Source organism: Periophthalmus magnuspinnatus, chromosome 6 (assembly GCF_009829125.3).
Source record: "Periophthalmus magnuspinnatus isolate fPerMag1 chromosome 6, fPerMag1.2.pri, whole genome shotgun sequence".
NCBI classification, from domain to species: Eukaryota; Metazoa; Chordata; class Actinopteri; order Gobiiformes; family Gobiidae; genus Periophthalmus; species Periophthalmus magnuspinnatus.
In genome coordinates this window covers 4,733,533-4,760,176 of record NC_047131.1, presented here as the reverse complement: position 1 = coordinate 4,760,176, position 26,644 = coordinate 4,733,533, and the positions used below count along the sequence as shown (strand labels likewise).

The window sequence follows — 26,644 nt, the reverse complement described above, 5'->3', positions numbered from 1 at the left end:
AGAATGCACATTTGTCAAAGTGTGTTCTTATAAAAGCACTTGTAATTGAGTAAGTTTAAGTTTACAGGTTTAATGCCATACTGTGAAACCTTCTAGGCAAAGCAAAACATCTTATTATAGATGAGCAGGTGTCAGACTCCCCAAAAGATGGGTAGAACACATTAAAGTGATTAATACAATACTCAACAGCGCAACTTGAAAAACTGCTACAAAAGTGAAACTAAATCATATCTTAGTTATTATTGGTAAATTGTGTTTTGTGCTTGTATTCAGGTCCTGGTAGAAGGTGAGAGCTCAGGCCGCACTGAAAGGACAGTAGACCCTCAGCTCCTGAAGATGGCGCTGTCTCCGTATCCCAAACTGAAAGCAGCCCTGTTCCCGGCTGGACCCAGAGGAAATAATCCACCTCAGGATGTCTCAGTCTACCACCTCCTGCAGGTCATTATTTCATAAAGGGTCAGAATTAACAAATAGGATTTTCCAAAAACATTTCAGAAAGTGCTTCCGTTATTAAACCTGAGTATGTGATTGTTGTCCGTTGAAAGGACTCTAAAACATAAGATTATTAATGCAAGTTTGTGCACCCAATCCTTGCTAATGTGCTAATACTGCATTTGTGTTTGCAGTAGAGGCATTAAAAAGCAGGTTGAGGGATTTATTTATTGTAAAATTATATTCTATTTTACAGTCGCTTCATCCCCTGGATCCATCTAAACTTTTCAGCTGGCAGACAGCAAACACTCTCAACTCAACTGGTAAGATCCCTCTTACTGGAAATAGAAAATTACAATTATTACTTTTAAATTATTTATTTCATTTGAGAATCTCACTACTGTGTTTAAATTTGATCAGAAAATTGCAAGAAAAAATAATTTTATATGATTCTTTTTGCAAACTTGCCAAAAGTAAACTGGCTGTTTTTTTCCATAATGTTATTATTATTTATTTAACCAGGAATAATAATATGAATATTATTAGTGGGTTTTTTATTGGTTTTTTTTAAATTTAATTAAAGTGTCAGACGTAATTGAACCTGTTGCTTATCAAAAAATGATTGATGTGAATGAAGTAAATGAAGTAAATAAAAAAAGTCCATACTTATCCCATTTGCAGAGACCTCGGAGCTTCCTCATTTCTCCAGTCCAGCTCTGGTCAGTCGTTTTGCTTTGGTGGAGAATCTGGACTTCCTGTATTTCCTGCGTCACGGCCGACCCTCTTTTGCCTACGCCACTTTCCTCCTGCAACATCTCAATGGCTGCAGCGACATCAAACAGCTGTGAGGATATGTTTATTATATTTATTTAGTTTTCACTTTTATTTATACAAAGTAGTTATTTAGCTAAAGATTAATATTGACAAAACATATTTGGGTGATGTGTATTTTGAGTTTGAAGCAGGGTTGGCAAAACAGATTTTTTCCCTCTCTGATATTGATCAAAAAGCAAAGGCAAATATATCTTTAAAGCTTAATTTGATATTGATATATATATATATATATATATATATATATATATATATATATATATATATATATATATATATATATATATATATATATATATATATATATATATATATATATAAAACAAAAACTGACAGAGGATCTTGATTTAACTGAAATCCGATTAGTTGCACAGCAGTAGTTTGAGGATAAAAAATGTCTGTTTTCAGTCTATTGGTATGTGTATAATATCATTGGATTTGAAAAGCTGGATTAGTTCATCTCTGTTATGCAAAAAATAATGAATAAAATATTTTGTTAGAATTTTGTAAAGCAATCTGTTAAACCATAATCCTGCTCTGCACATTAGATTGTCACAAGGTTTGAGGTTTGAAATTCTCAAAATCACAAAAACATTTTGAAAGTCTCCATCTCTCTGTCTCAGTCTGCAGCAGGCGTGGCATCAGGTGTATCGTTTGGGGGTCCAGTACTTCAGCTCTCCTTCTGTTACCGCGGCGACGGTCTGTTTCTGTGAGCTGTTGGGATTGTGCAGCCTCCAGCTCAGAGTCGACCTCCGAGTCCTTAACTCTGTCCTGCAGCACTGGAGCCAAACTGACATGCAATCCCCTCCTACACAGCATCTGCACACTCTGGGTAACTTGTTAAAACTACAAGGCGGCAGTAGCTTAGTTGGTGGAGTTCTTGTCCTCTGATCTGAAGGTTGGCAGTTTGAGTCCTGCTCGCGGCATAAACATTGTTGGTAGAGTCAGATCCATTGGCCCACAGGCTGGCAGATTAATGCTGTTGTGTCGCATCTCCCAGTATTAAAAGTTAATTTGTGAATTTTACTAAAAGCTATGCCCAGCAACATAGAAATTTAATCTTTGACAAATAACAAGAGTAAAGGGCAAATGTTCCTTTTCCAGTGTCTAAAGGTCTGAAGCTGGTGGAGGCAGAGCCAGGAGCAGCAGAGGAGCTGATTGGTCACTTGGAGGCTGCTGTGTGTGACAGCCTGGAGCAGAAGGGAGTTGGGAGGTGAGTACTTCTAATGTGCGATGAGACATTCTCAAGAGCCCATTTTGCAGTACTGAACAGTCCTTATTGGGCCTATCATCATGAAACAAATCTAAATCAACATTATTTATAGCACATTTTGTATACAAACAGTTTTGAAACTGCTGCACAGAGACAGAAGATGATAAAAAAGGCAAATTCTCAATTTAATATTACTAGTCATAAAACTAGTCAAACCAAATAAAATCTAAATGGTAAAATCATGGAATAGTAATACATTTGTAAAATAAATTAATCAAAAACTGCCACAAATTGCCAAGTCTTCTCCATCAGTATCTACTAAAATATCACACTGGAGTAGTTCTGCCCTTATGACACGACTCAAACTGTTGAAGAGATACAAATATATAGAGGTTCATCATTTGTGTCTTTCCAGTGTTTCTATATTGACATAAATTCAAAGTTATGCAGATGACATCACAACCTCTGGGACTTTATTAGTGAGTGGCAAAGGCGTACACTAAAAGCTCAAAATCAAAAATGTGCAAGAGCTGTCACACCTTAATAACAAATATAAAATTCTACAATTCTGCTTAATATTAGTTTATACCTGAGATTTAAAACAAGAAAGTCAAATAAACAGTAGTAGAAAACAGTTTGCTAAACACTAGGCACACTGCAGACTACACTCATATTTATCACTGATACAAATTTTGGGAGTAGACACGGTTGAACAGAATCTTTCTCTCCTTAAATAATATGTTTGAGTCATGTTGAGGAAATCATTATTGTGGCGTGAAAATAACAGCTCCATGAATAAACATGAGCCAATAAAAAGCAAAGAAACATTTTGTCTGTTCTGCTGTCCATAGGTCTGCCTCAGTCAGAATGTTGAGAGGCATTTTTCTAATAAAGTGATGTCAGTGCATAACCTCTATAATAATATAATCCAATCATGAGAATGACATTTCAAATCTTTACCCGTGACCCACAGAATCTGTCTCTAAATATAAGCGTCTCGTCTCCCTCAGGTGTTCCTATGAGGCTGCTCTGGAGTGGTCCGTGGCAGTTCAGTTCTGTCAGGTCCACGGGCTCCGGCTCAGCTCCGTGTTCCCGTCTCACTGCGCCAAAGATGGACACTTCATCCACTTCCTGCTCTTCGTCCAACTGCACAACTTCCCTCCACAACAGGTCAGAACATCACAGTCCAGAAGAGCTGAACTTTACACAAAACAATGTCTTGCTTTCAGCTTAAAGGTCCACTATGTAACTTTTCTGGGGGAGAGTCTACCGCCTGGTTGTCTTAGTGATATCATTGCTTTTGTGTGGAATGTTTCACAGTACAGCATTAAACTTGACTATATCCATGGAGACAACTAGGTGACATCATCAAACGAAGCTACAGGTCAGATCTGTGTAGAGGCGACCCTCCTCACTGTAAGAATGGATGTTTTTCATGGTATTTTTGAGCAATAAAAACACCTGTAATTAAATAAATACATGACCAATAGTTAAGTATAATGCCATACTGTGGAGTCTTCCAGGCAAAGCAATCACATCTCCCTGGAGACAAGCAAGTGACCCTCCACGAGAAGTTACATAATGCACCTTTTTAAAGGTTTTGTATTATGAGTGTTGTTGTTTTTTTATATACCACAGGACTTGTGGTAATCCAGGTGTGTCCAATACCTTCATCAGGCTTATACTGTTAAAACAAGAAATATTAATGTGCCATTGGACTTAATACTTTTATATCAGCTTAACAAAAAATCCATCAACATTTATTTAAATGTATTTGTAATTCTGTGCATTACAACACATTTGTTAATACTTGAAGATACCTGCAGACTGTGTGAGAGTCATGCATTTGTGTTTGTGTGTCCAGGTGCGGTCTCTGGTCTCTGAGTTCAGTCCCACTCTGCGCTCTCATCTGAGCCTGGCCTTTCAGGACCTGCAGCTGTTCAGTCCAGGGAGCAGAAGAGCAGAGGAACAGCTGCAGGAGCTGTCAGCAGCAGAGGAGAGGGGGCTCGCTCTGAGGTGATACACACTCTGTAGTTTTACTGAAGGAGTTTAAGATTCTTCTGACAGTACCCCTGCTCATATTTATTCTACTGTTGTATCGTGAACAATGTGTCAATTTTAGATTCATTAATTGATTTTATTTATGTATTTATTTATGTGAGTGGGACGGTGCATGTTAATGGACAGACATGATATAACATAAATGTAACCAGCAGATTATAGCCAAAGGCTGGTCCCAAGTTGTCCCAAAGTGCTGGGGTCACAAAAGGACAAACAACAGAATAAAAAGACTTCACACATATAATTACATTACATTTACATAAATTATCACTGATTATTTTATTAATTTATTAATTTGCATTTTATAGTTTCATATGTTTTGTTTATTTATTGCTCCACACTTTCACTGTATAAATCACATAATATTAATACTATATAAAATACACTTTGGGTAACTGTTTACTTGTTTTCCTTTTTACTTGAGGGACATTCTTTGAAATTGCAATACACTGATCTTTTTGTCATCTCCTCACTCTTGATCTCAGGAGCTCAGAGCACCCAAAGGAGCTGTTCCAGGTCTTGCTGCGGAGCCAAAATGAGACCTGTCCTTTTCGGTTTCTCCTGCAGGAGGCGCTTGTACAAAACTGCCCCACCCTGGCTGTGCTCGCCGCGTGTCATCAGGTAAATTACTGGAATCAAAGCTAAACTACTACTAACTATTTCCACATCTACTATCCAATAATGCTAACAACACTATAGCTACCTTTCTTATACAGACACGTTTAAATGAATGCCGGGAAAACAGGATAACTAGTCTAACCTAGTCTAATTATAGACCAATTTTTCAAGATGCAAACGTAAACTACAACTGAAGTATCTGATTTACATTAGGCCCAGACTAGCTGAGGCGTTCAAATCCAGAAGTATAAACAGCCAAGGAAATAATAGACATGTATTTGAACGTTCACTCATTTTAGATCAACAGCGAGACCAACTTTAGTCTCTCCACCAAGCACATGTTTTGTTTTGGTCCGCTCCAGTACATTAAAGTGAAAATGAAATTTACTGAGGCTTTAGTGTATATTTGTGCTGTGGAGAGCAAATAACTTGTGAGTAACGCAGTGCCTTTTGTTTGAAAATAAAATGCTCAACGTAAATGAGATTTCTCTTATTTATTACTGCCAAAAGTGTGGTTATATAGGAATGACAGTTTTATTAGTAATTATAGCTGTAAACTTTCAGTGCTATTGCTAACTCACTACAAACACCTGAACACATCATAGTGTCAATCTGCGGGTCACATGCCGAGAACTCATTTACAGGCAATTCATTTCTTCATAGTTACAAATAATCATGATGCTGTTATTAACTTTTTGAGTTTTCTTTTTAAAGGACCTTTTTATTCAGCTGTTTTTTCTTTGAATGGCATAAATTATTCATTCCAAGAACAACAAAGAACAAAGTGGCTTCTCATATGAACCTGTCAAGATCACTTCACAAAATTGAGGACATTAGCAAACAAATTCTCAATACTATTTACTTGAGCTTTTTCAAAACATAAAAGCAGGTTATTAGCAGAAATTTGCAAATGGTGAACCCTGGTGGCAAATTAATCACAGTTGTTTTGTGGTTGTTATTAAAAGATTAGTTCAAACACTACAAATAAGTATGAAAATGTACTGTAAATCAGCAAACTTTTAAAATGACAAACGTTTTTAGATTGAGATTTGGACATGTACAGAGGAGGGAGCGTGAATATAGCAAAGAAAAAGTTGTGTACAAAACTAATGGAATATTTAATGAAGACATTTTTAAGTAAAAGGACAAGACAGGTCATATTTTGCAATTCAGAAAACAAAAGTAATGCAAGTATTTACATAATAAATGCACCTGATAATAAAGGGAAGAATGGGTCATGCAGAGTTCAGTGGGTATGTGCACATTTATTAACCAAGCAGTCATCCAGCTGTAGTCTGTTGCTTGGATTTATGGTTTTGTATTCTTACTGTTTTGTTATGCAGCCCACTATGCCAAAAACTGTCCTTTCCTTTTACCACCTTTTAGTGTACAGTGAGCACCGCAGACCGGGAACTAAACCAGGGATTGAACCAAGACTAAACCAAGACTTAACCCGAACTAAACCTAGAGTAAAATCAAGACTAAACTAGGTCTAAACCAAGTCACCCTGAAAGAACTCCTCACAGAATAGACTTTTTTTGTTATGTGGGAATCAAATCTAGGACCATCTTCTCAGGCAAGAGTCATTACCCCTGTGCCACTCTGTCATTGCATGAGAAATGTGAGTAAATCTAGGTTCTTCTTGTTAATGTTGTTGGTCCCAGTCCATTGTACTTGTTGCAGTCCCAAGCCTTGATAAATGAAAGCTACAAGGAGGGCATCTGACTTTAAACTTATTTGATTGACAGGGGGCGGAGCATCTGTCCTGCCTGTGCGTGTGGGTCCTTACCTCTGTGGATGAAGCTACAGCACGTGAAGCCACCTCTCACCTCAACGTCGCCCCCCAGCACCACGACTGGACACTGCACGACCTGTCAATGATCTGGAGGACACTGTTGGGGCGGGGACAAGTCGCTCCACTGCTCCGGGGCTTCCAGCTGTTTCAGAGGGTAAGGACTTCGGGAATCTACTTTAAAAGATTCAGCACTTAGGTCTAGTCTAGGTCCAAGTATTTATTCAATTATTTATCTATTCATTAATTTGAATAAAGAGCTGAATATAGAATTTACTAATTTATTTGTTTAAGTAAGAAAGTACTGCTAAGATTCTGAAGCTCACCTACAGGGAGTTCTTCTATCCCCAGAGATGTGTATATATTTTAATTTGAGATTTGGTGGTTATCCAGGGAGCTCCTCCATGTGAATTAAGTCTATGCTTTTCTAACTCTAAAATTGCTGTCTTTCAAAAAGCACTTTTAGAGGCATGAGGTTTTTTCATCCAAGTAATGCAAATCAATCAGCCTTACTTCCTGGTTCTCTGGACAAAAAAATTGTTTCATAGAGATTCAAACCTCACAAAATGATCTCATTTTGACCCTAAGAGCTGCATTTACAACTTTTCATGATAATCAAAATCGGTTACATCCCTTAAGATTTTTGTTTAATTTGAACTCACTACAAAATGGTCAATGGTTTGGTTTTATTTTATTCCTGACACTGTCGTGATTGTCTTAGTTTTGATTATTTCTATTTCCCTCCAGGATTGTCCTCTGGTGTTGGTGCTGCGGATGTTTGAGTTGTGTTGTGACTACAGAAACTTCACTGAGGCCAAAGCAAAACTGCTGGACTTTCAAAAGACCCTCGTTACTGTAAGTTTTTACTTTACAAACTTTGTGTTTTACAGGCCCCATACATTTTAATCACATGACACTTAACAGCTGCATTTCAAGCCCCATGGTTCAAACATGGCCTTCTGTTTGAATGAATTGGCTGTGCCCAGTTTAGACTTTAGCAGTTAGGTACATCTAGTGGCTGTGCAGCTCACTGACTGTGCACAGGTGAAGGATTTTGGACTGAGAAAAAGTTAATGATCTGAATATAGGGAATAATTGCTACAAAGTACAACTTTCTGACAGCTGTAGGTGTCAGCTGAACATGAGCAGGTTTGAGCTAGATGTTTTAAAATGGATCCATGCTACATTTCCATAAACTTCTTCTTACCCTCTGCTGTGCTTTCCTGTGTCTCCTGTAGCTGAGGAGCAGTGGCCCAGCGCCCCCTGGTGGTATGCCATTACAGTGGGTGGAGAGTCAGGCCTCTGTTCTTCTGCTGACGATGCTCCAGCGCTGCTCCTCTCAGTTTGACCTTCACAGACTACTGCAGCTGCTCGCAGACGTCAAGCTTCTCAAATCCAATGGTATGAGGGTCTTAACTAGTAAATTTGTTATTTCTCTCTAGAATTATTGTTTAAAATGGTTTTAAATTTTTCGAGATTGTGGGCAAAAGTGGAAAGTGTAGACATCTTGATAACCAAGTACTTGCTTAAAGAAAATCTGTCTACTCAGACTTTCACCTACCACCTGTCCCTGCCCAGAAATATCCCATACTCATTTTTCAATTAAAACCAAAACGGAAATGAAAACTGTCTTCTTGGCATAAGGAAGCCCATAGACCTGTTTCTATTACTAAGCTGTTTTAAATCAATCTACATTTTAATACTAGCATAATATGTTTCTTTTAACATACATACATACATACATACATACATACATACATACATACATACATACATACATACATACATACATACATACATACATATATATTCACATATATACATACATATATACATACTCTGTGCATGTCTCCTCAGGTCCAGACTTCAGGAAGCTGAGCCAGTTGAGTCAGCTGTTGCAGGGCTCAGATGTGTCCCTCTCTCCACGACTGCTGCAGTGCACATCCCCCTCTGACCAGCAGGAGGAGCTACAGGCTATAGTGGACGCTCTTCATTCCAGGGGGCACTATTCTCAGGCCAGACAGGTGTCCCAGCTCGCAGGGCTGCCTGTGCACAGACTGCTGCTCAGCCAGGTATAACTACTGCTAGTAAAATAATTCCACACATTTACAGTGAGGCAAATAAGTATTTGAACAGCCTGTGATTTTGCAAGTTCTCCCACTTAGAAATCATGGAGGGGTCTGAAATGTTCATCTTAGGTGCATGTCCACTGTGAGAGACATAATCTAAAAAAAAAAATCTGGAAATCACATTGTATGATTTAAATAATTTATTTGTATGTTACTGCTGCAAACAAGTATTTGAACACCTGAGAAAATCAATGTTAATATTTGGTACAGTAGCCTTTGTTTACAATTACAAAGGTCAATCGTTTCCTGTAGTTTTTCACCAGCTTTGCACACACTGCAGGAGCAATTTTGGCCCACTCCTCTACACAGATCTTCTCTAGATCAGTCAGGTTTCTGGGCTGTCGCTGAGAAACACAGAGTTTGAGCTCCCTCCAAAGATTTTCTATTGGGTTTAGGTCTGGAGACTGGCTAGGCCACTCCACAACCTTGATATGCTTCTTACGGAGCCACTCCTTGGTCATCCTGGCTGTGTGCTTCAGGTCATTGTCATGTTGGAAGACCCAGCCACGACCCATCTTCAATGCTCTAACTAAGGGAAGGAGGTTGTTCCCCAAAATCTCACAATACATGGCCCTGGTCATCCTCTCCTTAATACAGTGCAGTCGTCCTGTCCCATGTGCAGAAAAACACCCCCAAAGCATGATGTTTCCACCCCCATGCTACACAGTAGGGATGGTGTTCTTTAGATGATACTCATCATTCTTCTTCCTCCAAACACAGCGAGTGGAATTAAGACCAAAAAGTTATATTTTGGTCTCATCTGACCACATGACTTTCTCCCATGACTCCTCTGGATCATTCAAATGGTCATTGGCAAACTTAAGCCGGGCCTGGACATGTGCTGGTTTAATCAGGGGAACCTTCCGTGCCATGCATGATTTTAAACCAGGATGTCTTAGTGTATTACTAACAGCAACCTTGGAAGTGGTGGTCCCAGCTCCTAGTTCTGGGTTGATTCCTCACCTTTTTTAGGATCATTGAGACTCCACGAGGTGAGATCTTGCATGGAGCCCGAGTCCAAGGGAGATTGACAGTCATGTTTAGCTTCTTCCATTTTCTGATAATTGCTCCAACAATTGGCCTGTAGCCCTTTCCAGCCTTCTGGAGGTCTACAATTTTGTCTCTTGTGCATTTTGACAGTTCTTTGGTCTTGGCCATGTTAGTAGTTGGAGTCTTACTGATTGTCTGGGGTGGACAGGCATTTTTATGCAGCTAACCACCTCAAACAGGTGCTTCTATTTTCGGATAATAAGTGGAGTGAAGGTGGACTTTTTAAAGGTGGACTAACAGGTCTTTGAGGGTCAGAATTCTAGCTGATAGACTGGTGTTCAAATACTTATTTGCAGCAGTAACATACAAATAAATTATTTAAAAAATCATGCAATGTGATTTCCAGGTTTTTTTTTTTATGTCTCTCACAGTGGACATGCACCTAAGATGAAAATTTCAGACCCCTCCATGATTTCTAAGTGGGAGAACTTGCAAAATCACAGGGTTTTCAAATACTTATTTGCCTCACTGTATATAAAACTAAACTAATAAACCACAGTGAGAGGATGTAGATGTTGGACAGATGTTCAGAATGGGCCCATTAATTATGTAGCACATGTACATTATAAAAAAGCATACGTTAAATGAACTGTTGATATGGACAACAGGGCTGCAACAATGATCAGAAGAATCATGCCAAGTTGTACTAGCATTTTGATAAGTTATTGTTATCTGGACTATACAGACTCCATAACACAAAAGACCTTTTATAACAAAAACAGTGGTATTATTAGGTTCAAATATGAAAAAAGAGTCAACTTTTTTTTTTCTTTAAATGTTCATTAATAATACACTTTATTTGTAAACATTCAGCCTTGAATCACCATATTTCAGTCTTGGTTGAAAACATATATAAAGTGTGCAGTGCAAAGAATAGTTTGAGTAATTTATCAAATGAAAAAATTGGACTTCTAAAATGTTAGTTGTTACTTTCAGCCTTAGAGGAAATTTCCAGTGAGCTTGTTCATTAGATATTAGATAAAATATGCCATTGTCATGTCCAAATGTTTTCACTGTATATACTATTGATATGAAATTCTGCCTTGTCAAATCCAGGTTAGGCCAGCTGGGTGAGATTAAATGTACTGATCTGTTGTGTCTGTATTTGCAGCTTGAACAGGAGGTGAACTCTCTTAGGCAGAAGCGCCAATGGAAACGTTTGGAGACTCGAGTCAACTTCTGGAAGAAAAGTCACGACCAGCTTCAAACCGACAGCACTGACCCTGAATCCGCCGCACAGTTCATCCTCTCACAAACTTTGAACTTTGACCCCTCTGTGACCCCTCAGGATGACCAAACTCAACTGTTAGATATCCAAGAAAAATGTCTACTTATTGGACTGGCTTCTCATTGGTTATCTCAAATTCACCCTGTTCCTATTTCAAGACTGGAGGATCTGGAGAAGGAGTTATGGCTGAACAAAGTCAGGCAAAAACTGTTGACAAATGCCATTGAGAAAGAGAGTGTTTTTAATGTACCACAGACTGTCTCTTCTGAGCTGAACACATATGAAGCTCTCATGAAGGAGTTCTCATTCTCAAATATTCCGAGTCTAAACACAGTGGTGTATCTTAGTCTGGATGGGCTCCCTCATGCAGGTGTGTACAGATGCCAAAATATTAAAACTAAAGGTGCCATACCATATTTTAAAAGCAAAAAACAGAACTAATTAATTTAAATCAGTTTGCATTTGTCCAAAGTTATACCTCACTTTCCTAAAACACTGATAGTCTCCTAATTATTCACAGCAATGAGCTCATAAGAGCAGTTCACAACTGTCATGGTAATGATAAAAGTAACACATTCAAACAACGACACAAATGATAAAAAATTATTTATATTTAGATACAGACAGAATGCAGAAGCTGAGAGCTGCTTTGAAAGAGTTTTGTTTTCACTGTTAGCACTTTCTACTTTTCAGTAGAAAGTGCTTTACTTCACAGTCGTTGTAGTCACTAATTACACCATAACTGACTTGAGTAAAAGTACATTAACATGTAACTTCTTCACTTTCTTGTCTCCAGACCCCTGTGGCGCCCCCTCCTGTCCCCCTGGGCTGAGCAAAGAGGAGTCTGACATCCTGACTGCTCTGGTGGGGCAGTTACTGGACCAGGGCAGTATCCATGAGGCCAGCCGAGTTTGTAGATACTTTGGTTTGTTTCATGGCGATGTGTGGCTGGTGCTCCGCTGCAGAGCTCTGGCCTCAGGAGACATCAGCCCCGAGCAGACGGAGGAGAAGACGGAGACAGAGCCACGGGGCGGGATGCCCAGCTGTGAGTGGAATCATGGAGTTTATGTGGTTTAAAAACTACACTTTTATCAAGTAGCAAATTGTAAAGGCTACAATAAAGTAAGTTAGTAATCAAGGTCTAGGTCCATTTTATATATAGTACATTTACAAAAACCTATGGCACCCAAAGTACAGTACAAATCGATAATTACAAAGAGAAAAGGTGCAATGTATATAATAATGTCTATAATGTCTTAAGCAAACCTCAATATCATTTTTCTATATATATATAAAAAAAACTCTTATAGTTTAGACCTCTATAAATGCATGAAATAAATAAGCTTATATTATTTTTTTTGATGTGGTCTTTGGAGTAATTCCCTGATCTAAGTCCATCCAGAGCGAAGACTCCACCTGGAAATTAGATCCTGAATTCTGAATAAGTGTGCCATTTATATAACTGATTTAGTTAAAATTCTGCAAAAATATGATTAAGGTTCATAAAACAATTATATTATTTTTCCTGTTGTTCAAATTACTTATTTAAAATAGCAGTTCATCTTTAAAACATAGTGATACATTATTTTGTATTGTGGGCATCTGTTATGTGTGTATGTGTTTGTCATGTATGTTCTATCTATTAATGCTTTACTCATGACACTTTTGGGTATAATACAGTATAAAATGATTGTAACTCTCTCTGTCCAGCCACCTCCTTCAGCAGTCTCTCTTCGTTTGTGGTTTTTCCTCTTCCTGAAGACGAAGTTTCAGTTCAACTTCACAAACTCGTTAATCAGAGTCGCCACGGCAACAACTACTGCAAACAAGTGCTCAGCCTCTACCAACTCTCGAAGGTGCAAACAATGTATTATCTACTATGACTGTCACTACTACTTTCACTAACTACTACTGCTGTATTCCACCCCAACCTCTTGACCTCATCTGGTGTTTTTAAAGTCATTCTCATTCACCAAAGTTATTCTGTGTCATTATTGTAGTTTATCCATACTCATGGTCTGACACAGCACTTTGGGATAATGTTCACTGTAAAAGGGCAGACAGAAGTCAGTGCTGTAGTTTTCAACTGGAAATCAGTGGACCAGTTTCTTTTAAAATGTTTTAGATAAATATGATTTCAAAAATGTTTAATTATAAAATAATTATTGATTAGTGGTGCCTTCACATTTCCACTATCACCACCTAAACTGCTTCTAAGATGGGAATAAATCCATAACTAAACCTGGACTGAACCAGAATTAGAACAGGACCAAACCAAGTTTACAAAAGGACTCCAGTTGGGCTCAAACTAAGACAAGGACAAGTGTGAACACACCCTATAACTATACAGCAGACAAAAGCATATGTCTTTAAAAAGAAAGGCAAGTTTATTTGTATAGCACAGTTCATACACAAAGTAATCCAAAGTGCTTTACAGAATAAGGTCATTAAAATTACAATGCTTGTTGCATTGTAATTTTAATGACCTTATTCTGTCTTATCAAAACATAAATGAGCATCATGAAATGAACATTAAAAGAGAAGAGTGAAAAATAAAAACCTTTCAGTCATATGCACAGATAAACAGAACCGTTTGGAGCTGGGATTTAAACATTGTCAAAGTAGAGGCCTGTCTCACATCTTCATGAGACTGTTCCACGTTTTAGCTGCATAAAACTGAAACTCTGATTCCCCGGGTTTAGTCCCGGGTTTAGTCCCGGGTTTAGCCCCGGGTTTAGTCCCGGGTTTAGTCCCGGGTTTAGTCCCGGGTTTAGTCCCGGGTTTAGTCCCGGGTTTAGTCCCGGGTTTAGTCCCGGGTTTAGTCCCGGGTTTAGTCCCGGGTTTAGTCCCGGGTTTAGTCCCGGGTTTAGTCCTGACTATGGCACCAGCAGGAGGCCGGTCCCTGAAGTCCTCAGAGTGTGAGATGGTTCACGTGGCTCTAACATGTCGGACATGTACTTTGGTGTTGGCCATGGAGAGACTTGTTCACAAGCAGAGCTGCTTTTAAAGTACCTGAATAATGTTTTAAAAACACCTGAATAATGAATAATATCCATGGATTTCAGAATGATAAAAATTAGAACTGTTTATACAGTGATTAACAATTTAAAACAAAATAATATATCCTTTGAATTTGGTATATAACAGCAAACTGAAACCCATGAAGAGGATTTCTAAATGAGTATCCTCCAGTGTTTTGTATGTGTCCTTGTGTGCAGGAGCTGCAGTGTTCATTTGCTCAGGTCTGCAGTGAGGAGCCTCTGTGTGTCCTGGAGAAGCTGTTGGGTGGTGAGCAGCCGGAGCGCTTCAGGAGAGCTCAGGCCTTTATCAGAGCTCAGGGACTGTCCTCTGAGGCTGTGGCTCAACTCGTGTCCACTGCTCTGGTAAACTCTCTGCTCACCTCTACTCAAGAGCTGCAGCCTGGTAAGAGAGGGCACAGATCAATACAAGTAATCTGTAAGGGTGGGAGTGCTTGGCAAGATAAAAATACAAGCTTTTCTCGTGCTTTACAAAGACATGTCTGGAGTTAGAATGGGCACAATTGACAGGTGGTAATATTGCACATCTTACACCTTAACCCCAACTCCTAAGCCTTTAGTTAAGTAGTTACTCAGCTTGAAACTTTCGTTGTAAACAATTTCTTTCTTTCTTCATGCTTTATTAAAGCTAATTAAGGTGGAGTTGTGGATTTCTGCAGAATCTAAGCACAAACACTGTGATCTTGAGTTTGACAAATGAGCTTATTCATTTTATATTGCAATATTTGTCTGTGTCAGTATCGTTCTCCTCGGTGCTTTTTCTGTTTATAACAGCTATGATTTTCTCTGAGTCTGTGTTTGCTTGTCTTTCAGAGCGGCAGGTGTTCCGGCCGTCAGAGGGGAGGGACTCTCTGATGCAGCTCCTCAAACTGTGTGAAGACCCAAACCTGGTGGGAACCAAGCTCCTGGAGCATGTCACCTCTGTCCCACTCAGAGATCTCAACTGCAGTAAGTCTAGTATTCTTCTTCTTATGGAGCCACTCCTTGGTTATCCTGGCTGTGTGCTTCGGGTCATTGTCGTGTTGGAAGACCCAGCCACAACCCATCTTCAATGCTCTAACTGAGGGAAGGAGGTTGTTCCCCAAAATCTCACAATACATGGCCCTGGTCATCCTCTCCTTAATACAGTGCAGTCGTCCTGTCCCATGTGCAGAAAAACACCCCCATGCTACACAGTAGGGATGGTGTTCTTTAGATGGTAGAGAGGGTTTTAAGAAAAAGTGAGTTTGTATGTTCTTCCCTTATCTGGGTACTTTAGTTTCCCCCATCCTCTTAGAACCCCCCGAGTCTTTTTATATGCCTCCTATTCCAACTCACATTAAACAAAATGACTGTGGACCCTGCACACATCACACATTATCTAATTGTTTAAATATTTATTACATCAACGCTTGTGCAAACTTTAAAAAATAATTTTCATTATGTGGATCTGCTTAAACTTTTAAAAGATAGCATTTTTAGTATCTCTTTTACCCTATAGGTTATTCCGGGCACCCATGGGTGTGTCCACACCAGTTTGGGAACCACAGGCCTAGAACGTGCAGAGTAGACTTATCCTAACATGGTCTAAAATGAAACTAAATCATGAATATGATAGTTATAGCCCAAATAATGCTTAACCCTTCGACGGACAAAAACATAAATTGATTTGTACATACATGCATCCTCTGCTCTCTATCTGCTGTAGTTGTGGAGCTCCTGATCGTGGCTCATGACTGCTTCAGCCTGACCTGTCACATGGAGGGGATCGTGCGTGTGCTGCAGGCAGCGCGACACCTCAGCCACTCTCACCTGGCATCAGGAGAGCACTACGGGCTGCTGGTGAGGACTAGGGACAGACGCTGCAGACATGACCTTACATTAGAAGTACTTATTTTAATGGAGCTCAGTCCCGTCTACTGGGGCTGTCGGCCTTTAGTCGTTTAGTCCATTAATCGGTTGTTGTTCTGTATGATGATGATGATTACAATGATGATTGTATATAATTTGACCTTGTTCCCAGCTCATATATAACAATATTTTCTTTGTGTTTTAGGTGCGTCTGTTGACAGGAATCGGCCGCTACAATGAAATGACTTACATCTTCGACCTGCTTCACCAGAACCACCGCTTTGAGATGTTACTGAGGAAGAAGATGGACACAGACAGAGGACAGGTGAGGGAGAAAAACTATTTTGTCTGTAAATATGTATAACGATGACCCGATACTGTACTTTTTCAGTATCTTTTTTTTTTCTTTATTATGCACGTTTTTGTTTTATCTTAAATGTATATGTATTAAATTGTTAAAATCCTCTCTCCTCTCTCAGAGCTCGAGCCTGAAGACGGCCTTGCTAGATTACCTGAAGCGCTGTCTCCCGGGCGACAGTGAGAAGCACAACATGGTGGCGCTGTGTTTCAGTATGAGGCGAGAGATCGGAGAGAACCACGAGATGGCGGCTCGCACTCTGCTCAAGATGATCGAGAGCCAGGACTGGGGTCAGACTCAAAACATGTGTTGTTATTTTATTGCACAACTACATAATAATCAAATATATAATATAAGAATGAAATGTAATGTGTTGGTTTGTGTTCCCAGTTGTGACTCCAGATTTGAAGAGTTCATTGGAGAAAGTTCAGGGTTTACTGAAGGATGCTGCAGAAAGCTACGCTAAGGTAAAATATGTCCAAAATTTTCAAAGAGCTAATCATTAAAATAGAACTAAACCAGGTCTAAAGTCACTAAATAGACAATAATTTGCCCCAGCACAGATCTGTTGTATTATAAGCAGCTCTTGGGCTCAAAATGAGACAGCTGTGTACTGTCTGCATCTAATTAGAAAGAGTTTTAAATCACCAACAAGGAAGTAAGCGTGTTAGTGTTAGCGTGCTAGCTGTTGTGAAAAGGGCTTATAAACTCATCATGGTGCATAGTTAGGATTTTGGGAATGATGTAACAAAGTGAGGAATAAGCAAAGTTCATCTTAACTTCAAACCATTTAAGATAAACTAATTCTGTTTATATTGTTAAAAAAATAATTCAAACTAAAATATTCCCAAACCTGTCTGTGGTCAGTTTAATTGGATTGTTAATATAATGTCTCTTTGTTGTATCTCAAATATCTGTGTTGTGTCTCCAGGACTCGTGTGTTCGCCAGGCCACTCGCTGTGTCAAAATGGCTAAACTTGTGGCTCTGCAGCTGCACTTCATTAAACAGGGACCAGATTTGAAAATCATCAACCTGAAGCCAGCAGAACTGCTCAGAGCGGCCATAGCACTGCCACGATGTTACCAGGTACACACGTTATTATCACAGAAAACAGGAGTAAACAAAGAGGAATGCAGCAAGAACAAGATGAGATCTATGCATAACTTAAAGAAAATAATATACAAAATTGACTTTTGAGCTTTTAATCATTAGTAGCTTAGAATTAGAGTGGATTCATTGCATATCTGTGTGGTTCTGTATTACTCTGAATTTGAGGCTTGAGTACTCAAAAAATGCAAACTCCAGGTGCCACATTTAGGATTCAACAATGTCCTGCAGCCATTTTCAACAATAAAAGTTGCATTTTTTGTTATGAAGCCTACATTTAAGCAGCAAGATGGGCAAATTAAGATTGTTCTGCACAGAGACTAGTATTTTTATGGCATTGTTCCATCCCTAGTAAACTACAGGACTCTATACTATTTATTTCACTAAATATGAGCAAGATTTATGTACATTCATGTCTTTTGAGTCTTGAGTAACAAATTTACTTGAAGTCTCCATTGTGGTGCACACAGGTGTTTGTGCTGTCGGAGGCGTACAGCTACAGTCCGGACTGGGCAGAGGTCCTGTTCCAGAGGGTGGTCCTGAAGGGGGACTTTGTTTATCTGGAGGAGTTCAAACGTCACAGACCCCTCTCCACCGCTCTGTTTGAGGAGATCTTCAAAAAGTAAGACTTTATACAACTGTACATTTGTGCTGTTGGCTGTACATTATCCAAAAACACGTTGGTTTGGAGAAACACTGTTGAATGAATGAGAGAGTGAACAGTGGACTGACAATGTTACCGAAGTTACCAGTGTTAAGGGTGTATTATGTAACGTTTATGATTGAGGGTTATCTGCTTGTCTCTATGGAGTTACTATTGCTTTGCCATACTGGAATTTTCCTCGGTATGGCATTAAACCTGGCAAAGCCACTTGAGAAAGTTACAGGTGAGATTTATGCCGAGGCATCTCCACTTACAGCCATTTTGTATATTTTTCACAGTACTTTTTTACAATTGAATAAATGCAAGATTAACTTTAAAGACATACTGTGGGACATTCCAGGCTAAGCAAATTTGACTTAACTACCTGAAAGTCTTTAAATAATTCAAATACTATCACTAATTTGAGTTCTAGCCTTTACTTACTTTTGTCATTTTTTTCTTGTTGTTGTCAAATTTAGACTTATATAAATGTTATCAAGCCAAACAAGGAAGAAATTACTTGGACACAATACTTAAATAAACTGTCTTAAAAACAGTAGAAAGAAGTAGTAGCAAAAAAATGTAAAATGGTAAAATAAGTTTACACAAATTTGGTAAATAGGTACCGTCACACAAAGTTTGAAATAAAATAACCGTATACAGTTTATTTATACAGCACTTCTCTAAAGCAAAAGACACATTCACCCATAAATGTCCATCACATACAATGATTCCATACATTAGTTATTCATTTTACCATTTAATCTTTTTTTTAAATGATTTATGTCCATGTGTTGCAGGTTGGACGGGGCTCCTAGTTCCTCCTCAGCCAATGTAAAGAAGCTGCTGTCTCACTGTGAGGACGTGTACAGTCGATATAAACTGGCCTATGAACAGAAGCTGTTTGATATCACTCAGGCTCTGCTCCAGGACAAGAGCACAGCGGGCTACCTGCACGACAGGATGGCCAGATGAACACTGTGACCCTCTGTAATGTTACTGTTTCAAATAATGTACAAAAATAATGTCTTCTAATCAAATCTAATAAATGCACATAATATAAACCTGTGGGTTCTTGTAATAGGCTTTTCGAGGCACTAGATGGCAGTAGTTAGTAGTAATAATAATGTGCAATAAAGGCCCAAAATGTTGAATCTTATCTTCTATAAGATTCAACACTAGAATAATATGTAATTAATGAACAAAAACATCATCACTAAATGGTAGTAGTTGCTGCTAAGTACGACCAAGTGGGGCTGTACAATGATCATTTTGCTTATTTTTTTCATTACTTTTTTCCCATTAATTGATGAGTTGTTCACACATTGTTGTTGACGCATTTTGATATAATTCCTGCTCTGTCTCAGGCATAAAACCTTGCAGCACATGACTTGTTTTGGAGTAAGTATAGTACACACAGGTATAATAATAAATATATATTTTTAAATAACTATCATGTTTTAATGAAATATATATAGAATTTTAAACTTACAAAAACATACTTTGTCATAAACTGGTTTCAGCACTAGATGTGTCTGTGTGCACAAAGAAGCCTGAAGCATGTGCCCCAGCAGAACGGGTTTATTTCTGCTCAGATTTTTCTTTATAAATGAATTAAAAATGGTAAATGTCTGCATGTTCACTGAGGGAAGAAGGTAACAAGCAATAACTCATGATCAGAACATCCTTACATGGCCCCCTCAGAAAGTTTGGACATTTCTTTCTTTGGTTGTTCTTTCTGACAGTGAAGGTAGAATCCACTGCCCCCCATTTAATTTGCCATGACAACCGTGACAATGGGAGGGCATCTGATACGGGACAGGTATTGATAAAATGTCACAAGAGTTTTGTATTTGGAAAACAAAGTGTTCTAAAGAGCAGCTGTGACTGCAGAGGTGACTGAGCTGTCAGCAAAATCAATACAAACAAATTGATACGGGAACTATATTGGAACAAAATATGGTTTGGATAATTATTGAAAATGAAAAAATACACAAAAACGACACGAGTTAGATGTTTCATCGATGTTACCATTACCATCTATTTTGTGTTGAGACGTCATGAGTTCAGATGGAGGACAGGGGTCTGTTTAACTCTGGGAGATTCACTGTTTTTGGAAGAAATATTCAATGTATGATCCACAAATATTTAATCGTATAAACTTGTCATATTAATCTGGTTTAAGTCATTTCTGCTGACTACAATCATGTGTTTGGGGTTGAGTCATGGCACCACTTTGTGAAGCTTTTGTAAAACATAATTTAACTTCTTTTTCAATATTTACACTGACTGAGAAGACGTTGAACATTATTAGCTCTTCTCTCCTCATCATGAACCTGAAGCTCAAGACAAGTGGAACTGAAGAGGATAAACTGATTTAGAGGGAAATTAAGTAAACTATTTCACCATAGACTATAATACACCTCACCATAGAGTACGGTGAGGTGTATTATAGGCTATGGTGAGGTGTGTTATAGTGTACGGTGTAGAATATAATACAGCTTTTTATTTATTTTCTTTTTTATCATAGTTATAATGATAAGATGAATATTATAACAAAAAAAATGTCAGGGGGAAAGAAAAAAAAAAGCTTAAACAGTTATACTGTTATATTGTACAAAGATGTTCAAAGATAAAGAACCTTCATGTGTCAATATGGCTTTTTTCTTTAAGCTTTTGGAAATAGTAGACAGGTAGGATTGTAATTGCTTAATTAAAACAGGATAAACAAGTATGCCAAATATAATAATTACATTAATTGCCTTATTTTATTTCTTATCATGTACACCAAATGATACGCTGAAATTTTAGTAAAAAGTTAGGATTAATATGGTCTTTTATAAATTTTAAGCAGTCGTTCCAAAAAAGACTTATCATTTCAGGGTATTCTTTATTAATTTTTTTTTTTTTTAAAGTGCAGTTAAGATTCATTTTTTAAATACATTTTAGCATAAATTGATTTGTAGGGTCAATTTTATGCATTAGTTTAAAGGCAATAAGTTGTTGTTGTTGTTGTTGTTGTTGTTGTTGTTGTTGTTGTTGTTGTTGTTGTTGTTGTTGTTGTTGTTGTTGTTGTTGTTGTTGTTGTTGTTGTTGTTGTTGTTGTTGTTGTTGTTGTTGTTGTTGATGATGATGATGATGATGATGATGATGATGATGATGATGATGATGATGATGATGATGATGATGATGATGATGATGATGATGATGATGATGATGATGATGATGATGATAACACACATCTGAGTTGCTGAGTTTCAAAGGACATCACAATATTCTATAGGCCAATAATATTTAATCTATAGGGGGGGCAGCTCAAATGAATATTGCTAAAATTTAGATTTCTGTTGTAACATAATGATTTCTAGGGTCTTGTCACTGATATAAATGATCAGATTCAACATTTGTGAATTCATTTTTTTGATATTTCATGACAAAGTGCAATATGATCCACAGTGAAATGCGCCTCATGTGGGAGTGTGGCACTTCGCTCTTGAATACAGATGAGTGGGCGGTCTCTCTTCCTTTCTCTCTTCCTTTCTCTCCTCCCCTCTTCTCTCCCCTCTTCTCTCTCCGCTCCTGTTTTTGCTCGTGGACTCTGAGGTGGGCCACATGCGCTCGGCTCGTGCGTGAGGATGGACACTCGGGTTTTTACGCGGCACGTTTTGACGCTCTGCTGCCTCCTGCACGGTACTTGACTTCTGCAGCATGTTTTCTCTCAGACAGGCTTAGAACATGACAACTGTGACACTTCTTTACCTTCAGCTGATTACCTGTAACGTGTGATTTCAGTATGTGTCAATGTGCATGAGTGGTTCTAGTTGAATGTTCTGTCTTTGTGGAACTGCCTGTTTTATGAACTATAAACTTTCCATGGATTGCATTAGTTTACAAGTCTGAACTTTAGAAATGAACAATACTGTAACTGTGGACATGTTATTGACTTAATGGATGTCCACCAGCTGCTTGTCTCCATGGGTATTGCTTTGCCAGGATTATAATATTCCACACAATGGCATTAAACTTGTTTGTGCTGGTGTTGGATCACATTTGTCCATGCTGCCAACTGTACAGTGTAACATTAATATAAGATGCTAATTCACATAATAATACTGAGTTACTTTTGCGGTGCAGTTTACAAGTCTCTCATAGATCTTCTCATAATGATTTGGTCGATTCTTAGTGGTTGTACGGTGTTTGCAAAGCCACAGCTGCCCTGGGGTAGACTGACGGTAACAAGCCTGCCAGTGTTTACGTTGATTTGCACTGTGTAACTTTTCTTGTGGGTGGTCTGGCACTTTTCTCACTGAAATGTTATGGCCGTGCCGAGAAAAAAGAACAAAAAACAAACAAAAAACACCTATGTCTATGGTGATAACTTTAATGCCGTAATGTGGATATTCCAGCAATCGCAATCTCCATGGAGACAACGTGCTGGGCCTTTCTGTGTGGAGTTTGCATGTTTCTGCGTTTCTTCTGCGCGCTCCAGTTTCCCTCATCAACTCAGAACATGTACATTAGGTGAAATCCTCCAGCTAAATGTCATCAGCTCAAAATGTGGAGATGGGTCCACTGCTCCTGACGGGCCTGTGTTCAGTGGCATTAAAGGGATGGGTCAAATGCAGAGGACACATTTCTCTACAGGGACAAGAAAGTGTTTAATTACAAGAGTGTTCTGTGTGTGGTCGCTCCATAGCTGCGCACGTTCAACAAAGAGCAGATGGGCAGTGTTCTTTGTGATCTCCAGAGTCAGTGCTACTGTCTGTGCTGAGTGTTCACACAGACACTGGTGGAGGAGCATTTCAGTATTCTGCACAGACCTCCTGGAAGCATTTTTAAAAAGGACTGGAAACTGAAAGAAACTGGTTCCAATAGAGGAGTTTAAATCTATGTTAAAATATTTGGGAAAAGATCTATGGTTTGTAACAGTTTTTGTTGACAAATCCTTGCAATTGTCTAAATTAATATTGATGTATTGTCTGATCTTTGGAGGAAAGTCTCAATGGGACTTTCCTGGTTTAAAAGTTTTACATTACGCAGAATTGACTCGTTTGAGTTTTTAGCCATGTTAAAATATTGTTACCACCTTAAAAACAGACCTGGAGTTGTGTTGTGTTTTGTTTCATTCCCACATGTTTGAGTTACACTTTATTATTAGTCTGTCTACATCTCCAAAGCTCAAAATGCTCTGTTCCACCCTGTGATGTCATGAAGTGGTAGTTTTCAAGTTCACAGCTCCTTTTACCTTTTGTTCAGTAGAGATTGGAAATTCCCAGGCTGAAATTATCCAAATGATTCTAGTGAAGATTCTAGTGTATAGAGTTTAAAAACACAGTGGAGCACTTCCTGTGTTACCACATGATGACATCACTAGGTGGAATAGAGTGTTTTCTGTTTGAGAGAAGAACTCAATATAAATCTGCAAGGTTTGCGAGTTAAACATGTGTGAATGAAACAAAACACCACTCCAGGTCTGTTTGATGAGGAAACATTGCAATATAGAGCAGAATATAGTGTAACATGAGCCCTTTAAATAAATGTTCAATAGAAATGAACCTTACCTCATAACCCTGTGTTTCCTGTGTGTGTAGTTTCTCTGCAGGGCTTGCACCAGCGCAGACTGTACAGAGACCTGATGAAGAACTACAACCCTCTGGAGCGGCCTGTGTACAACGACTCCCATAGCCTCACAGTTCACTTCAGCTTCAGTCTGCTGCAGATCATGGACGTGGTGAGTCCCTGCTGCCAGGACTGGACCATATGGTCATAAAAATTGAATTGTGATTTGATCTCTGTGAGAATCTGCTATTTTGGTAAAATCGTCATATCGTGAGTCACTAAGGCTGTGTCCACCCCAGCCCCTAACCCCTCACTCACTATGTCTGTGTAATCCCACAGTCCAGTTATGATCCATAGTAAAAGAAAAATGTTAAATCTGTCAACTGGACAAAAACTTGCAGGAGTGAACACGTTTTCTTTCCTGCTCATCCAAGCTTCTTCTTCTTCTTCTTTTTATTTTATTTTTTTTTACATTTCCTACCCTCCCTCACTACACAGCCCCTCACTCTTTTGCAGACTCCACAGTGCACTTATTCACAGAGCGATTCGGACATACAGCTCACTACTTTTGGCTCACTTGACTCTGCGTCTGGATGGAAAAACGTATAAACTTTGATAAAACTTGATTTCTGTCATAAATAATGATCAAATTGCACTGGCAAGTATTTATGGAGTAATAATCATCATACAAGCTGCAAATTATCACTTTTTTAACGGCTCAACCAAATGCTTTTATCTGCTTCTTTCAGTCGTGTTGTGTCCAGTTAAAGACCCGTTGCCGTTCGTTGTTATTTTTCCAACTCTTGTGTCTCGTGTCATGTGCTGGACACCACTTTTCAAGGTGCATTGTGGGAAATTTGAAGTGCACTACATTTTCACCTGCTGGTCATTCAGACACCACTAAAAATGGCGTGACCCTAAGTAGAGAACAGTGCGGACATTCGGACACAGCCACGTTTTCTCTGAATGACAGACACCGTTACCCTCCCGTGTCTCTTACTGAGCAGCTTCTTCATGGCTCTGATGAACTGAACCAATCACGGTGAGAAGCAGATGACTTTTTTGCCACTTACAAGCAAAAATACAAAGTTTACATGAATTGTGATCAAATCAAAATTGTTATTTGGCCCCAAGAAAATCGTGATAATAATTTTTTGCCATACTCACCCTTACTGCTCCTATAACATGTAGATATAGAAGGGGACAGAGTGTGTAAAATCAACATTTATGAGCATTTAAACATGTATTTCCTTATCCTTAGCGTACTCTAAGTTGTGTTTTAACCGTGCGTAACCTTGCATTGTCTTACATTTGCGGCTTGAGTGCTCAGAAAATGTCTGTTTTCACCTACCCCCTATCCCAGCCCACTGCTCTGTACTTACTCCAAAAATTCAGACTAAAGGTAAATACATGTAGGCTTCAAAAATGTCACTCAGCCTTTCCTTTTTTCAACAATAAAGACAAATCTGATGTGTGTAACTGTTTAGAGATGTGGCGTGTCAGTTTGACCTCTGACCTGGACCAGTTTCTATTATTACATTACATTTAATTGACTTTTGTTGTTGTTTTGTTAGCATGGCTTTAGTCTTGATTTCTCGACACGTCTCCTCCTGCGGTACTTGTGTGAAAAGTTACAAAATAACTTTTTTCGATAATTTGTTGACTAAACATCACCAAGTTCAGACCTTTACTTTAGAGATCAGACCTCTGAAGCGTAAACCAAACGAGAGAGCGCGCCTAAACAGCTGATGTCCCCTGATAAGTGTGTGTTTGTGATGGAGGGATGAGTGCAAAAACAAGCCCAGGACATAAAGTGTAACGATGCGTCCTGTCACAGTGCAACGTCTGACAATACACACAGTGGAAGTTATACAACACACTCTGTATATATTTAACTGAATTATGATTAGGCCTGTGACGATAAATGCTACATCGACTTATCGTTCAGTATAAGATGATGGAACGATCACATATTTATCACGGGGAATTTTTTTTGCACTAGTGAGAAATTTTTGTTTATTTTTCTGTACCAAAATTGAATTATGAACTTCTATGACTCATTATAGACACAAACTAACTACTTAAGTGTTGCCGTTTGTGTTTTTATTTTTTTTAACAACATTGTACATTTAGAACAGTTTTTGTGTAAATTTGTTTCAATATTATCATTTATTGTCTTTATTACTTCAGCAATATATACGGTACTGCAAAATATGTTATCATGACGGGCTTAATACTGATCGAATTATTTTTAGATGATCAACGATAAACTTGTGGCTCAGTAAAAACATGTCGTTTGAAGGAATCAGAATTCACTTTCCTCATGCGTCGACAAACTTATGTTGTGAGATTTTTCCCTATATATCTGCATTTTGATTGGACACGACAAAGGTTAATGCCGGTGTGTTACATTTTGAAAAACTATAAGGTTCCCAAAAAGCAATTCTACCATGATGACAAAAAATGTTTAATGCAATAACTAAAAAATGGTGAGGCTCAAATTGTAAACTGGATCACACAATGGATCTATTATAAATGATGTCGAAATCTCATCTTGTTTCATGGTCGTGGGTCCAAACTCGTGTCTCGTATTGTCGGCTTTGTGTTTCATCCCACTCTTAGTTAAAAGGCACGATCATTTATGGCTTAAGATGAGGTTAATTTAAAAAAGTCATTGTTGGAAATATTCATGGACCTCATTATAAAGTCATTTGTCTGTTTGTTTTTTAATTGAGTTGAAAATTTGGGATTGAT

The 26,644-nt window shown here is 38.5% G+C and overlaps 2 protein-coding genes across 2 annotated transcripts in view; both read left to right on the top strand.

Moving 5' to 3' along the window:
* The window catches only part of spg11 (SPG11 vesicle trafficking associated, spatacsin), a 36,868-nt gene extending 17,484 nt beyond the window's left edge, over positions 1-19,384 (top strand). Inside the window, exons 19-42 of the mRNA XM_055222507.1 lie at positions 274-438; positions 689-755; positions 1,114-1,276; positions 1,887-2,095; positions 2,368-2,476; positions 3,487-3,646; positions 4,341-4,492; positions 5,023-5,158; positions 6,904-7,104; positions 7,695-7,802; positions 8,186-8,348; positions 8,805-9,019; positions 11,238-11,724; positions 12,151-12,399; positions 13,065-13,210; positions 14,573-14,777; positions 15,206-15,340; positions 16,080-16,213; positions 16,428-16,547; positions 16,702-16,870; positions 16,971-17,047; positions 17,512-17,667; positions 18,159-18,310; positions 19,132-19,384. Of these exons, the coding sequence (XP_055078482.1) occupies positions 274-438; positions 689-755; positions 1,114-1,276; positions 1,887-2,095; positions 2,368-2,476; positions 3,487-3,646; positions 4,341-4,492; positions 5,023-5,158; positions 6,904-7,104; positions 7,695-7,802; positions 8,186-8,348; positions 8,805-9,019; positions 11,238-11,724; positions 12,151-12,399; positions 13,065-13,210; positions 14,573-14,777; positions 15,206-15,340; positions 16,080-16,213; positions 16,428-16,547; positions 16,702-16,870; positions 16,971-17,047; positions 17,512-17,667; positions 18,159-18,310; positions 19,132-19,306 (4,053 nt within the window). The 3' untranslated portion in view covers positions 19,307-19,384. The remainder of the gene's footprint in view (positions 1-273; positions 439-688; positions 756-1,113; positions 1,277-1,886; positions 2,096-2,367; positions 2,477-3,486; positions 3,647-4,340; positions 4,493-5,022; positions 5,159-6,903; positions 7,105-7,694; positions 7,803-8,185; positions 8,349-8,804; positions 9,020-11,237; positions 11,725-12,150; positions 12,400-13,064; positions 13,211-14,572; positions 14,778-15,205; positions 15,341-16,079; positions 16,214-16,427; positions 16,548-16,701; positions 16,871-16,970; positions 17,048-17,511; positions 17,668-18,158; positions 18,311-19,131) is intronic.
* A 2,574-nt stretch (positions 19,385-21,958) lies between these two features.
* Positions 21,959-26,644, top strand: part of LOC117372242 (neuronal acetylcholine receptor subunit alpha-7) — a 50,976-nt gene continuing 46,290 nt past the window's right edge. The window contains exons 1-2 of the mRNA XM_033968013.2: positions 21,959-22,021; positions 23,923-24,062. Coding sequence (XP_033823904.1) covers positions 21,967-22,021; positions 23,923-24,062 — 195 coding nt within the window. The 5' untranslated portion in view covers positions 21,959-21,966. The remainder of the gene's footprint in view (positions 22,022-23,922; positions 24,063-26,644) is intronic.